The sequence below is a fragment of the Camelus dromedarius genome, chromosome X (genome assembly GCF_036321535.1).
Source record: "Camelus dromedarius isolate mCamDro1 chromosome X, mCamDro1.pat, whole genome shotgun sequence".
NCBI classification, from domain to species: Eukaryota; Metazoa; Chordata; class Mammalia; order Artiodactyla; family Camelidae; genus Camelus; species Camelus dromedarius.
In genome coordinates, this window is record NC_087472.1 from 1,805,334 (window position 1) to 1,819,958 (window position 14,625).

The 14,625-nt window shown below is 59.5% G+C and overlaps 1 protein-coding gene across 6 annotated transcripts in view; it reads right to left on the reverse strand.

The window, feature by feature from the left end:
* The window catches only part of ATP2B3 (ATPase plasma membrane Ca2+ transporting 3), a 62,530-nt gene that overhangs the window by 37,147 nt on the left and 10,758 nt on the right, over positions 1 to 14,625 (reverse strand). For all 6 annotated transcript variants that reach the window (XM_064482781.1, XM_064482779.1, XM_064482780.1 and 3 more), the window contains exons 2-7: positions 6,269 to 6,455; positions 5,454 to 5,798; positions 1,670 to 1,867; positions 1,235 to 1,492; positions 733 to 858; positions 455 to 580 (exon numbers count right to left, since the gene is read on the reverse strand). In XM_064482781.1, the coding sequence (XP_064338851.1) occupies positions 455 to 580; positions 733 to 858; positions 1,235 to 1,492; positions 1,670 to 1,867; positions 5,454 to 5,661 (916 nt within the window). In that variant the 5' untranslated portion in view covers positions 5,662 to 5,798; positions 6,269 to 6,455. The remainder of the gene's footprint in view (positions 1 to 454; positions 581 to 732; positions 859 to 1,234; positions 1,493 to 1,669; positions 1,868 to 5,453; positions 5,799 to 6,268; positions 6,456 to 14,625) is intronic.

Here is a 14,625-nt window from a genome sequence, read left to right on the forward strand (position 1 = left end):
GACAGGGTATGGCCTCCCGCCCCCCTCGAGGTCTGGTTCTCCCCAAAGCCGGAGACAGGGATGAGGCCAGTGAGGGATAGCCAGCGGCAGGTGTAGAAGAAAGAGCGGGTTTTTACAACATCAAGGGTGAACCCTAATGTAAACTATGCACTTTGGTTGATAATAATGTGCCCATGTTGGTTCATCAATTGTACCAAGTATGCCACACTGATGAGGGATGTTGAGGGTAGGGGAGTATATATGTGTGGGTGGGGAGGGCTATGTGCTAACTCTGTATTTTCTGCTCAGTTCTGTTCTGAACCTGAAACTGCTCTAAAAGAATAAAGTCTATTCATTATAAACAAACAAACAAACAAACATACATCAGTGATTGAAAAAAAAAAGAAAGAAAGAGTGGGCTGCACAGGAAGGCCAGCCCCACCCCCGCTCCAGGACTGGAGGTCGGGGCGCCTACCTTTCTTATCCTTCTTCTCCTCCTCCTCTCCACCAGCTCCAAGCAAGGTAAAGATGATGCCTGTCTGGGAGTTCACGCCAACAGCTGTCACCACCATTCTTCCAGAGCCTTCCATGACATGAGTGCCTGGCCCAGCAACACAGAGAGACCAAGACAGAGATTTGCACTGCTAGGTGGGACGCAGTCTCAGCACCTCCATGTTTCCTCCTGGGAATCTCAGAGGTAGGCACCCAGCGTCCCCCTCCCCTCTGGGCTCAGCCCGTGCCCTGAGGCCTCACCCGAGAGCAGCATGGGGTCTTTGTCCGCTGACTTGCGCACGTGGTCCGACTCGCCCGTCAGGGAGCTCTCATCAATCTTGAGGTCGTTGCCCTGGATGAGCACTCCATCGGCAGGCAGCAGGTCCCCTAAGTTGGGCCAGCACAGATTGTGGATCCAGGTGGCCCTTGTCTGTGCCACCTCTAACCTCCCCCAGAGAAGACCCATCTTGTCCTTTCTGGGGGGACCCACTCACCCCAGCTCCCAGGGATGGGGACAACAAGGATGTTGGGGGAAGCCCTCGACAGGCCTTGGGGACAGCCTGCTTCTGGGGCTCTGAACCTCTGACTCTCTCCCTCTTAGCTCTGCCTCCTGCCCAATCTCCGGCCTTCAGGCCCCCGCAGGTGAGGCACACTCACTCCTGGGGAGAAGTTAGTGGTGGTGGTGGGGCTCCTCTGGCCCATCCTCCCCCTGAAATGGGAGCTGAGCTTCCTTCACAGGGTGGGTGACAACGGGCGAGCTCACCATACTTGACCTGGGCAATGTCCCCGACCACCAGCGCGGCCACGGGGACCTGGAGGAGCTGCCCATTCCGGATGACGGTGAACTTCTGCTCCTGCTCGATGCGGCTCTGCAGGCCCCGGAACTGCTTCTCCTTGCTCCAGTCGTTGAAGGCCGTGACCAGGACCACACAGATGACAGACAGCAGGATGGCGGCCCCTTCGATCCAGCCAGCCTCGGCCTCCCCTTCGTCTTCTGCCCCAGCTGACACGTTCCCGCACGCTGCGGGAGGAGAAGGGAAGCACAGAGGTGGCTGAGGAGGGCTTCAGCTGGCTCCTTCCTGCTATTGGGACCCGGTTGCCCTGTGACCCTTCCTGTCTCAGGGCCCACACCTCGCCTCCTGCTAGCCCAACTATGCTGCCGCCCTTGCCCCGCCCCCCGCCAGCTCTGGCTCCCCACCTTCGCTCTCCTCTCCAGGGGGCGCATAGAATGAGAGGCCCAGGGATACGATGGCGGCCACCTCCAGGATGATGAGGGTCACATCCTGCAGGGCCTCCCACACCAGCTGTAGGAAGGTCTTGGGCTGCTTGGGAGGGATGAAGTTTTGCCCGTAGATCTGCCTGCGCTTCTCCAAGTCGTTGGTGTTGTCGGCCAGGCCTGCATGGTGCGGGGACATAGAGCAGAGGCACAGAGGCAGAGGATGGGACAGGCTGGCCCTGCTGCTCCTGCTCCCTTCTCCATGCCTGTCTTTCACTCTAGACTGAGAGCTCTCGCAAGGCGGGACTGCACTGGCCTGGCACCTGAATGGAGCCTTTCTGCAAACCCTGGGGTCAGCTGCCTGGACCACACAGGTGCACAAACACATGATAATGCAGAGCCCCAAGCAGGAGGAAGGGCTGGACTATCCTCCCGATCCGCCCAGGGAGGTCTAGGAACAACAGCCCCCTCTGCATCCCTGAGCAGCTGCTCTGCGGGGGCTGGGAGGGAGGGCGGGCCTGGTTGATGCAGGGGCTCAGAACCAACGCCCACAAAGGGGCCAGCCCCAGCATTTGGAAGCTGGGCCCTGACTTCTTATTCTTGGGACAACCCGCCTCCTACCCAGGCCTGTACCAACGCCTCTGGGTCTCTGCTTCGACAGCATGAATGTCCTCAGGCCTGAAGGTACCAAAAGCTTCCATGTGGGACTGGCATCCGGGTCAGTGCCTCCCAAGGCCAGGTATCCACTTGGCCATCTTCCCCAGAGGCAGGCAATGGGGCGACACAATGCCCTGGTCCCACCCTCAGCCCACAGGATTCTGCTTCCTTCCAGGCCCATCCCCAGGACTCCCCCTGACCACTGGCTTCTCTGCCCCCAGTTGCCCAGCCCCACACTGACACCTAGTGCCCTGAGTAGCTGCAACACCTGTGGTCTCTTGAGGGGTTGGGGGTGGGGGTGGGGGAAGGGGCAGCCGGAAGGGCCCAGATCCCAGCCACACAAGACCAGGCCCCTGATGACTTGAGAACAAGAAAGTGCTAAGTGTGGTGCAGAAGGAGCTGGAAGGAAGGAGGGCGGGTGTGTACTGGGCAGGGAAGGGCGGCTTTGGGGGAACAAGGGGAAGGGGAGAGACCCCTTTGAGGGGAAGGAATGACAAGAACAAAAGCTCACAGCTGCACCACCTGGGCACGTCCTCCGATTTAGGCCTTGACCTCACGCCGTCTTCCCCACACAGCTGTCCCTGCCTTTCTTCCCCGGCCTCGCTGTGTCTGCGCCCCGCCACGGCTCAAGTTTCTGGAGGACGTGGCCTCCCAGTTGGGTGTCTGGGAGAAGCTCAGGACCTAAGCTTGTAAGGGCTGGGGACCCAGTGAGGGCCCACACCCCACTCCTGACTAGAGCCTGTGTCCTTGACCTATTGGAGGTATGAAAAGGTGGGTAATTACTACGAGGGCCTTCAAACCCTGAGTCTCCCAGACATGCAGGGTATCCACTCCCCCTGCCCTGGGAAAAGGCACTGTCTTGGAGTCCCCAGGAATGACAGAGACCCACTCCGCCCACTAGAGAGCCCGGGGCTGCTCGTCATACCTCCCGAGTCTGCATCCTGCCCGTCCTGGCCACAGGCCCAGCTTGTTCCAAGGAAAGCTGGGCCCTCAGGGTCCCTTCCCCAGGACCTCCGTCCTCCCCTCAGCCTGTCCCTTGGCCTTGCTTTGCCCTTGGTGCTGCGGCAACGCTTCGCTCTCCCTTGCCCTAGGCCAGCCCGAGGCCTTGGCTTTCCTGTGGGCTCGGGGGTCCGGATAGCTGCTGTGGCCGAAGCACTCATTGGGCGGGGGGGAGGCGGGGGCAGCTGCAGCCCCTCTGGTTCTGAGCAAGTGCTGGTCCAGCAGGCCCCTGAGGTGGCCCAGGTCCAGGGTGCAGGGGCAGCAGTCGGCTGGTTGGCATGGACATAGATGGGCACTGTGCCCAGAGCAGAGGCCAGATGCCATCAGAATTGCATTAGGACCTCATCGGGCGGCTCTTGGCTAACCTGCCCCTCCTTTTCAAGACTGCCAGTGGGGCACACACAGGGGCAGGGCTGGGGCCCAGGTCCCCCTAAGCTTGGCCTAAGACCCAAGTTCCCTGGCTTCTGGAACCCTCTTGGATCACTAAAAAGGTGGAGATCATGGGTGCGCTTATTGCCAGGAGAAGACAAAGTCCCCTGCTCCCCAAAGCACGCACCCCCCGACCCCCTCGCCCACCCCAGACTGCCACTTTGCTGGCACCCCCAAGTCTGACCACCTTGCCAGGGTGTTGGCGTGGGGCCTGGGGCGCAACTAAGCCAGCCCCTCCAGGAGTTCAAGCCATTGTGTCTGAGCAGGAGCAGGAGTGGTCGGGTGAGAACTCGGGGTCCTTGAGGGCTCCCAGGGCCAGAGAGGGGAGGGTGGTCCTCGCAGCACTCCTTCCGTGGGACGCAGACTGGCCCAGCGGGCTCCCTCAGTTGGGGCTGGGCCACCCACCCGGGCACCTGCCTGTCCTCACGCCTGTCCCTCCACAGGCACCGGGTGAGCGCCACAGCCACTGGGGCAGAAGCGGGGCGTTCCCAGGGGCCTTGACATTTTAAATATTTAACAAGGCCTGACAGGCAGAGGGAAGAGCTGCCAGCTGAAGCCCATCTGCTTGCTTTTATCTGGGAGAGACCAGAGCCCTCGTGGCTAAATGGCCCTCTACCCCAGCCTCCCCTCCCCCAGCCCCAGTCCGGGGGGGGGGCAAGGAGGAGGGAAGGAGAGACATCCTCTGGCCCTGGGCCAAGCCATCTGCCCTGGTCACACACCCGCGCCAGGTTGGGTCCCTTTAGAGCACAAAGCAGGAGAGACCCAGGTGGTCCCTCCGCGTTCCTGACCTGGCCGAGTGGGTGCCCTCTCGTCCGGCCTTGGGGCCACCTCCCCTGGGGGACGCACTTCCTCTCCCCACTCCAGCCCAGGTGTCACCTGCAAACAGATGGGGCCAGGGGGCAAGAGACACAGGTGGTGGCCAGGGCCCTGGGTGGACGAAGGTGTGACGGCCGAGACAGGAGTTTAGATCAATCAGTGCTGGCCGGGAACAGGCCTGGCACCAAGCTGGGACAGCCCCAGCAGCCCTGCCAGGGAGACGCCAGGGGGCCAGAAAACGCTTCAGCTCGTGCAATCTGGGGCCAAGCCTGGCTCCCGGTGGTCCTGGCCTGCCAGAAGGCCCAATAGACAGGACTGGGGAAGGCTGGTGCAGGGTAGGAGAAAAGAGCCACTGGCCTCCACCCACAGAACCTTCTGGAGGACACAACCCAGGCTCCCTAGTGGCTCCCTGCAGCAGAACTCTTCAGGGCTGTACTGCCTCAGAATTTGACCTCTACCCCCACTCCCGACCCAGAGAGCACAAACCCCACACCCTTTCCTCCACTTCCCAACTGGACAAAGGACTGAGCACATGGGGGACTGGGAATCACTCAGTCAGGGACAGCCCCTCTCGCTTTTTGGAAGAGCTTCTAGGGTTTCAGTTTGGGGCCCATTCCGTTGCCTGCACTGATGCGGTGCTATCTTCTCCCTTCCTCTGGTCTGTTGCTAGATTTCTACGTAATCCAAAGAGGAGATGCGAGTGGGAATTGCTGGTGGTGGAGGGTCAGGCTCAAGTGCAGGGGCTCAGGCTGACTCGGCCTGCCCTGGGGGTAGGGACTGTTTGCAGGGAGGAGTGCCAGGTGGCACACGGCCCGGCACCCCTGGCACACACGTGGCCCGTGCGGGGGCTCTGCAGCCAACTTACCCTCTGTGGGCGAGGTCTTCAGCCTCCTGCAGAGCCCGCTGACATCCCCGTAGGCTTCCTGGACTTTCTGCAGCGCCTCGGCCCCTCGGAGCTCCATGAGGGAGCGCAGCTCAGCCAGCGTGCACCCAAAGCCACCTGCATGGGGGGCCTCCCGCAACTGCTGTGGCTTGGGGTGGAACTCGATGGAACTGTTGGCAACGTCACCCATCCTGCCTGTTTCCCAGGAGGGGAGAGCGTTCTCGCAGGTGCGGCGTCAGCTAGGGACAGGCAGCCACCTGAGGTCCCGGGGCCTGAATGAGGTGTGGTGGACGCGATGGCAGCCGGGAAGTGGCCAAGCACAGACACCTGGGGAGAAGGAGGGGAGAAGAAGCCAGGGTCGCAGTTGAGAAAAAACCAAGGTTCGCTTTTCTGGAACATTCTCTGCAAATCTGCACTCAGTCCAAGCCATGACTCACTGAGTACAACATTCCCCTCCCAGGCCGGGCCAGTGGCCCTCAGGCTTCACCAGGCTCCCCTGCCAGGGGACCCCACGGTCCTGCCCGCCAGGAGCGCCCAGGCCTGGAGGACTTGTCCACGTGGGGAAGGAGGACATGTTGGAGCCTCCTACTGCGATCCCGCTGCACCAACACTAGCCAACCTGGGATGTAGAGGTGCTCACTGCCCCTCCGAATCTATTTCGGAACCCATATTGAAGCAAGGGCCATGTCTTGGGATTGAATAGTGCGGGTCTGGCCTGGGCACGGATGGATAATCTGTGCCCCCATCCTACCGCGAGCTTTTCTCTCTCGTCTGCTCCCTCCCGTTCCTGCTCTTGCCTGATTAAGACTTGCGGTGTGCAGCCGGCATGCTATAAATCCCCGTGGCAGTGGTCCTCCGGCGTGGCCTCTGCGGCTGGAGGTTTCAGGCCCAGGGCTGCACAGGGGTCCAGGGAGCATGGACAGATCCAGTTGGGCGCTAGGTCAAGGCTTAGCACACAGAATGTCTCTGCTGCCCTGAGAGTACCTGGGGACCGGGCAAGGAAGGGAGGAGGAGGGGAGGATAAAAGGAGAGGGGAGGGAGAGAAGGAGGGGAAGGGAAGAAAGGAAGGGAAGGAGTGGAAGGGGAGGGGTAGAGCAGAAAGCCAAGAGCAGCCACAGGTCACTGGTGATGTCTCCATTGCCCTGTCCCACAGCTGGATGCCACCCACTCCCCTCCACACCTTTCTGCCCTCCAGATAACCAAGGAAGGTGCTGGGGTCGCCTAACATTAGCAGCAGCTGGCCAAGTCCTGGCCACATGGCCTTGCCTCCACTGTGGAGCATCACGAAGCTGTCAACCCTCTCACTGTCCCCACGCTCTGCCACTGCCACCCCCACCCACCCAAGGAACCACTGGCACCCTAGCTGCACCTTCACAGAGTCTAGTGGTGGGGACCACGGTGGCTGCTGGACAGCTCTGTCCTGGGCCCCTGGCTTCTCCTGCTGCTCTCTCCCTACCTCTCCTTCCCAGCTTGCAGCCGGTGCCTGAGTGGCAGCATCCCCCAAGGCCATGTGCTAAGCTCCCAGGACCAAACTAGTCTCCATGCACATGGCCTTGGCCTTCACACTGGCAAAGAAGTCTCCTGGCAACATGGCTTATTTGGGCCCGATCCCTCACCTCTGGGGAAGCTCCTGGCCCAGAAGGATCCCCTTGGAAGCAGAACTTGGCTACCAATTCGGGTTTCTGCTCTAGAACTGCCCATGGAAACACAATAGCCCAGAGCCTCGTGTCCTCTGCTCTCAGGAGAGCTCCCGTGTCTCTCTCAGAGGCCAGTGGATGCCAGGAGGAGGGACATGCCACAGCCCTCAGAGGATGAGACCAGGGTCTCTGGGAAGCAAGGCCCTTTCTCCATGCCCATGGGCCTGGGGGTCTCAGAACATGGTGGTGGCCTCAGTTCCTCTGGATACTGGCCCCATGTTGGCAGGAAAAATCCCGTGTACCTAGGGCAGTCCCTGGCAGAGAGGCACCTTAGACCAGCCAAGGTGATCCAGATTGTAAAAGTTTGGGCACCTAGGTGTACACTGCCCTCTCCTGCTCCCACGCAGCTCCCATGGCCCGTCCTTCCTGTTTGCTAGCTGACAAGTGTTTACTGAGCATCTACTCTATGCCCGCGCTAGTCATCCATGCTGGGCATAGAGGGTGACAGTGCTGAGTGAGTTCCCATGCTCTCTATCTGGCCAGGAGATGGGTAGCTCGTAGGTCCCGCTGGTGAGAGAGATGGAGGAGTGAGCCATTCTTCTGGAGGGAACAGTGTTGTGATGTGAGAAAGGAGGCAGGTAAGGGGACAGGGTGGTAAGGGAGGGGGCTGCAGATCCCCTGGGGCCACCGGTGACATGGGCCAGCACAGAGCACAGGGCTGCTGGGTGATGATGGACTGTAGGGGCTGAAGTGGGGAGATGAGGGAGGGGCCTGAAGGGTTGAGCTCAGCGCTGCGTGGGGCAGCAGAGCGCCCAGGACTTGAAGGAAGTGAAGCTTTCCAGGGGCTCGAGGCAGGGCTGGCTCCTTCTGGAGTGCTCTGTGAACGCATCCACCCACCCGGGTGGGCACAGTAGGAATCACTGTCCCATTTGCCAGCTCAGGAAACGGAGGCCTGGCCAGGTGAAGTAGCAGAGCCCCAAGAACACCCGGGTCACCTGCTTCTGACTGCTGGCCTTGCCCGGCCATTCAGGAACCACTGGAGGCCGCGAAGGCAGCTTCTGACTGTGGCCCGCGCTCCTCGGTCTCTCCAGACAGCCTCACCTGGGGCTCCCACTCTGTGCCTGTATTCCCTTGCTTCCTTCCCCACTCTAGACCTCTGCTTAGATGCACCCCTCCCCTCCTTTCTCTGACCCTGAGCTCCATGCCCTGTGCCTCACCATTCCCAGTTTACAGCAATTTGGGTGAAACTGGCAGGACTGGGCTGTCTCCCAGCCCCCCAGCTGGAGGGGAGGGATGGAGTTGGTGCTTCTGTGTAGGCCCCAGCCTCGGGTCCACTGACAGGCACAGACGCCCTCCACTGGGAGTCGGCTTCCAGGCCCCAGGCAGGCAGGATGGCTGAGAGAGGCCTTGTGAGGTCCATGCAGGTGGGAGGCATCCAGCAAAAATGTGAGTCACTTGTCCCTGAGAAGAGTCCTCATCCCAGGCTCTGATGCCCTTAGTGGGCAGGCCACTGGCCTGCATTCCAAGACCTTGCAAATTCGCCTCTGAGGCCCCAGGGACAAGCTGGGTGTGTGCACGGCCCTACTGAGCTGCCTGGGGCCTCCACAGGGGTTCTTTCTAAAAGAGAAGCCAGATGAATGATTTTGTTCATTGGGAACCCTTTTATCCTTTTGGCCTCTACACTCACTTGGTTGGAAGGCACCCAGCCCCACCAACATGGCACGAGTGGGCTCCAAGGGGTGACCTAGCCAATGGCCCATAATTGGGGTGGGGGGCTCTTGGCATGTGTTGGGATCCAACGGCTCATCCTGGTGGAGGTCGCACCCTTACACACACATACAACCTGCAGGGCCTGACAGAAGCGCCCATTACTCAGAGCAGGGGCACCTTGCAGGCGGGCAGCACAGCACCCTGCTGCTGACAAGCAGGGCTCACCCAAGGGCAGCTCTACCCTCCCCCTCCTGCTCCCTGCCCCTATCCCCAGGGGTGGTACTCCCTTCCAGTAAGCAATAGCCGTGGCCCAGACAGGGCCACGCCGGGTCCTTGAGCTGCTCCAACTGTTGCGGTGTCATTGCTGTGGCCGACCGGGCCCAAGGTGACTCCTGGTAAGGGGACTGGGCAGGAAGTCGAGGCCTGGCCTTTGGCTGGGGCACAAAGTGCTCTTGGCCCTCACCACGGCTCCTGGGCGGGCCCTGCTGTCCCTCCACGCCTCGGTGTCCCCTGGTACCCTGCCTGCAGCTGGGGTGACTATTTGCCCCTCTTCCCCTACCCTCATATAGGGTTTCCCTCCAGTCAGGTAGTTGGTCGCCACCCTGCTCTGAGTCACCGCATCGCCTGGTTCAGGTGTTATCACTCCCTCTGCCTCCAAGCCGCACTGGCCGCCAGAAAGGCACACCCTCTGTTTCCATTTTCCCCTGTCCTATCAAGCAAGAGCCACATTCTTTCAAAGGACCTGACAGTTCCTGTCCTGCACTGGCCATTCGGCAGTGCCGTGCACTGGCCAGCTCCACACGCGCCTGCCCTGTGCTCCCTTCTATCCCCTCTCCACCCGACGACCTTGGACGAAGCTGTGCAGCACTTCAGGGGGACCCTTCTCCAGAAAGGCCCTGCCAAAACTGATGGCCGCAGAGTCTCGAATCCCATGACCGTTCCTATTTTGCTCTGCGTGGTACTGCCATGACCTATGAGCGTGTCATTCCTGCTCTGGGGTCGGAAGCTCTTCAAAACACATGGTTATTGGGTCAGTGGGAAGTCCACTGCCTTGTCAGCCCTGGATGGGGACAGGGGCCTAGAGGAGTGAGTGAGCGGGGCCCCAGCCAGCCGAGGAGGAGCCGGGAGGCTTGGGAGTGGGCGATCGCTGTCCCAGAGAGCATATGGTGGGGTGCAGGGCTGACAGGCGGGAACGCCCATGACCCCCAGCTCTGGGGGCCCGCTCAAGTCAAAGACTGCTCGTGCTAACCTCTTTCAGGCCACCAGCACAAGAGCTATCAGTAAAGTCAAGGTCCAGCTTGAGTGAGCGCTGGCCATTACAGAGACTAAACGGTGTATACTCTTGTTTCCCTGGGTTCTCTGTAAGCCTGGCCGATGGCCTCCCTCAGTCTGAATCAGGACAGCAGACATCACCGAAATGGCCAAGAACAGAAGTGACTGGGCCTATCGGTGCTGCAGGCCCGACAGAGACTTTCCGGCCTGGGCTGGCTGCCTAGAACGGTTTGTAGGCACCAAAAGGGCAAGGAACATACCATTTCTGTACTCTTTCATCCCTCAAAGCTTCATTGCCTTAATTGAATTGAAAACCTCCACAGAGGGGGACTCTGACCTTCTGGCATTTATTTGCTCCATCCTGGCCCAAACTGGCCAGCATTGGTGGGGGTGGTGACAGCAGACCTCCTGCGGGTTCCCTGGCCCCGCTACTCCCTTGCTCTGTGACTTCCAAGAGGAGATCGCCGAAGACATTCTAACAGTCGTGACTTGTGTCCACCAGACCAGAAACCCAGGAGTCCTCGTCCATCTGTGCCAGCCCTCCCTGGCCACCTTAGCTAGGAGCTTCCTGAATGAGGTGGGGGCACCTCTGTTTCCAAGCTCCCCTCTTTCGTGAACCTGCTTCAGACACTTCCCTCATTGCAACTCACAAACACCCTGGGAGGGCAAGGAGACACCTTCTCTCCATTTCAGAGAGGGGGAACAGAGGCTCGGGGAGGTTCCAGCATCCAGACCTCCTGGCCTTGCCTTCCACGTTCCCGAGGAGAGAGTCATGACACCCCGGGCAGCTCAGCCCCTTAGCTCCCGGGAGAGAGAACCCTTCTGCTTTGCCAGCGGGCTTGGTCTTGCACTCTACCCGGTGCCTTTACAGAGGGCACAAGGGGTGAAGGTCCACACCCACCGCCGTCTCCCAAGTCAGACGTTGCAAGGCCTTAGAATTCCCCACTGGTCACAACTGTGGAAGCACAGCCCACGGGAGACATGTCCAACACCTGTCTGAAGCTGCTAGGGTCTGAGTGGACATCTGTCCCCACACTGGTGATGGGGCACCTGCTGCTAGGTACCACTGTCTCCCTGGGATGAATGGATCCCGGCCGGCAGCACCAGCTAGAAGTCACTGGGCCCTCAGCCCTCCTGTCAGCGCACTGAACTGGTGACAAGAACATTCCCCCTCTTTGACGGAAAGGGCCGGGTCCTGCCCTGCAGGCTCCCACAGGCCCAGGACACCACACCTTGAGGCAAGAAGGAGCAGAACCCACCACAGCCATGTCCCTGATCCCAAGTCCCCTCTGAGGCAGGGTCCAAGGGCAGGAGATTGCAGACCTGCAGCCCACTGGGCATGTGCCCTCCTGACTAACCCAGCCACAGGGGCTCGCCTTCCAGAAGGACTCACAGCCGGCTGAGCAAAGTGATTCACTGTGGGGATTCCTTAAAATAACAGTCCCCTCCTCTCTCCACTTCCAGGCACCTGGAACCCTAGCCAGGCCCCACGGAAGCAGGAAGAGGAAGAGCCAGAGGCCCCACTGGCACCTGCAGACCTGCTGGGAGGCGGCAGGGAGCTGGGAGCAGGGCCTCCAGGCGCCCCTGGCCCTCTCTGGGGCCCAGTTTGGTCCCTGGCAGGTGAGGAAGGTGGCCCAGGCACCCCTTTAACCCTTGACTTCCTGCGCTGCTCCCTCCCCCACCAGGCTCTCTCCCTCCCACCGGCCCCACCCTCTCCCCTCTGCTCTGATGCACCTCCAAGCAGCGGAGGAGGTGGCGACCACCAGGCAGGGGGAAGGAGGTCTCCAAGGGCGAGGCCTGCATTCAGCTGAGGAGGGAGGGAGCCCGGGGGTGGGGGTGGGGGGCATGGGGGCAGGAGCAGAGGCAGAGAACAGCCTTATTAATATTTCAGAGGCGCCGTCACTGCAGCTCCTGGGCCCTCACAGCTCTGCCACTTGTGCTAGTGGAGGGAGGAGGATGGAATAAAAGGAGGAAATAAAACAGAGAAAACAGATTTAAAGGGACAGCCCTCCCCCCTCCGTTCCTTCCTCCCCTTGTTCCTGGTACAATCTGTGCACATGCCAAGTGGCTCTCGTAGGGAACAGCTTTGGGCAAGAACAATAACAGCATAAAGGGTCAACCACCGCTGTGGGAGTCACCCTCTCCCAAAACTCCTGCACATCCCTACCCACTCGCAGCTCCGCCCCTGCAGAGCTGCCCCTAGGGAGGGCCTGTCGTGCTGTGACCAGCGCACCCATGCAGGGCTGCCAGCAAGGCCAAAGGATGCTTCCTAGCCAGCATCCGGTCTAGACTCAAAGGATGATCTGAGCCCAACAGAAAGATGGATGCACAGACTCTGGGCATTGAAGTCCTCACTAATTAGAGTCCATTCAAGGAGAATTCTAGAACCCAGAGAAACACAAGTCTAGATTCCTGGAAGTGGCAGGGAACCAGGATTTACCTGATTCAGCTCCTGCCCTCCTGGGATGGGTGAATTTCCTCAGTATCCCTCCCTAACTGATGGCCCGGTGCTTCAGTCTAATCTAGAGCAGCGGATGGACGCCAGACTTGGAGGGGCACCCACTCCCCCCCCCCCGGGGGGGCCTTTATAGAAGCAGAGTCCCAGTCAGAGCCTCCCAGTCGGGGTTGGGGGCGGCACTGGGACCCTATAAAGCTCCCGAAGAGGATCCCGAGGCCTAGCCAGGTTTAATACCACACGTGTGCCTGCCTCCAGAGGCTCCAGGAAGGGCTCAGAATTCTCCAGTGTAGACAAGCCTAACAGAGAATGTAAAATGGTGCAGCCGCTATGGGAAAACAGCATGGCAGTGCCTCAAAAAATTAAACATACAGTTACCACAGGATCCAGCAATCCCATACCTGGGTATATGCACAGAAGGTGAAAGCAGGGTCTCAAAGAGCTGCTTGTACAGCTGAGTTCACAGCAGCATTATTCACAGTAGCCAAAAGGTGGTAGCAACCCAGGGTTCCATCGATGGATAAATAACAGATAAACAAAATGCGGTCCATCCATACAGTGGGCTGTTATTTAGAATGAAAAGGGAAGGACATTCTGACTCCTCTGACAACACGGATGGACCCTAAGGACAGTGAAATCAGCCGGTCAGATGCAGACAGACACTGTAGATTCCACTTCTATGAGGTCCCTAGAGACAGAGAGCGGGAGGGTGGGGGCCTGGGGCTGGGGGAGGGGGTTCGTGTCTAACGGGGACAGAGTTTCAGTTGGGGGAGATGAAGGGTTCTGGGGATGGACGGTGGTGACGGCTGCACAACAGTGTGAATGTACTTCATGCCGCCGAACAATACACTTAAACACAGTGAAAACGGTAAATGTGATGCTGCGTGTAATTTACCACGATCAAAAAACCAAACGGGCTCTACCAGCCCTTTTGCTCTGTGTCCAGAGTAGCCTCCCATGGTGCCCCAGGCCACATGGTGACCGCAGGAGTTCCAGCGTCTAGCCTGGCTGACTCCCTGACCATTCTGCCCAGGCTGATGGTAACTCTCAGGAGCATCCCCTATCTGGAAGACTTGGAAGCAGACCTTTTGTACCTCCAGCCTTTGGTCTCAGTGACCTTCAGCACCACCCGCACCCCGCCTTAGTGGCGTGGGTGCCCTATTAGGTGGCACAGGAGCGGATGAGCTGAGAGGCCGGGCTTGCTGACAAGCCACCCCCAGCGCTCTCGCTCTCCGACTTGAAAGAAGGGTGGCCCTCAGGGCTCCCCCGCCTGCCCCTTCTGGGTGCTGCTAGTATGCATTTTCTCAGAGGCACCAACCCCACCTCAAAAGGAACCGGAAAGGGAGGTCAGAAGGGCCTGGTCTCCCGACTGCAGGTTCTGTGCAGACAGTATGGCTTTAGAAGGTGCTCGAACCCCCAGAGCTTGTGGCAGAGACTTGCCAGACATTCCCTGATTTCTATTCCTGTCTTCCCAAGTGTATTTTAATTTTTAGCTAGGTGTCTTGTCACCCAGCTAATGACTATATTCCCCCAACTCAGGGGCAGCTACCTGTGGCCATGTGACTAGGTCCTGGCCAATGGGATGTGAGCAAAAGGGACAGGGAACCGCCTTACTCTTGGACAACACTAGGGGGGTTCTCAGCACATGGGACGGTGCTTCAGGGTTGTGTTCTTAAAGGGAAGGAACGGGCTCCCCCCCACCCCCGGTCCCTCTCCTCCTTCCTGCCGGCTGAAATGCTGATGTGAAGACAGGAGCAGGAGCAGCTATGTTGCTCCATGTTGCACACGAAATCCACATGTTGAGGATGTGGCAACACCGTCGAAGAAGCCCTGACCCCGGACAGCCCAGTAGCCCTAGTTGCTTACCTAGACTTTTATGAACAGAAGAAATCATCTCTCTCGTGTGTGTCTCCATTAAGCTGGGTCTGTTAAAGAAGTCAAGCCCGTCTCTCAGGTAATTCAGGTGTGCAGGAAGGAACCCAGCCTGTCGTCAGGTACGATGCCTGCCTTCCCTCCATACCCGGAGCCAGCCCTGGTTCTGGGAGAGCCAGGAGGCATCCCTGAAGTTTCCATGACCTAC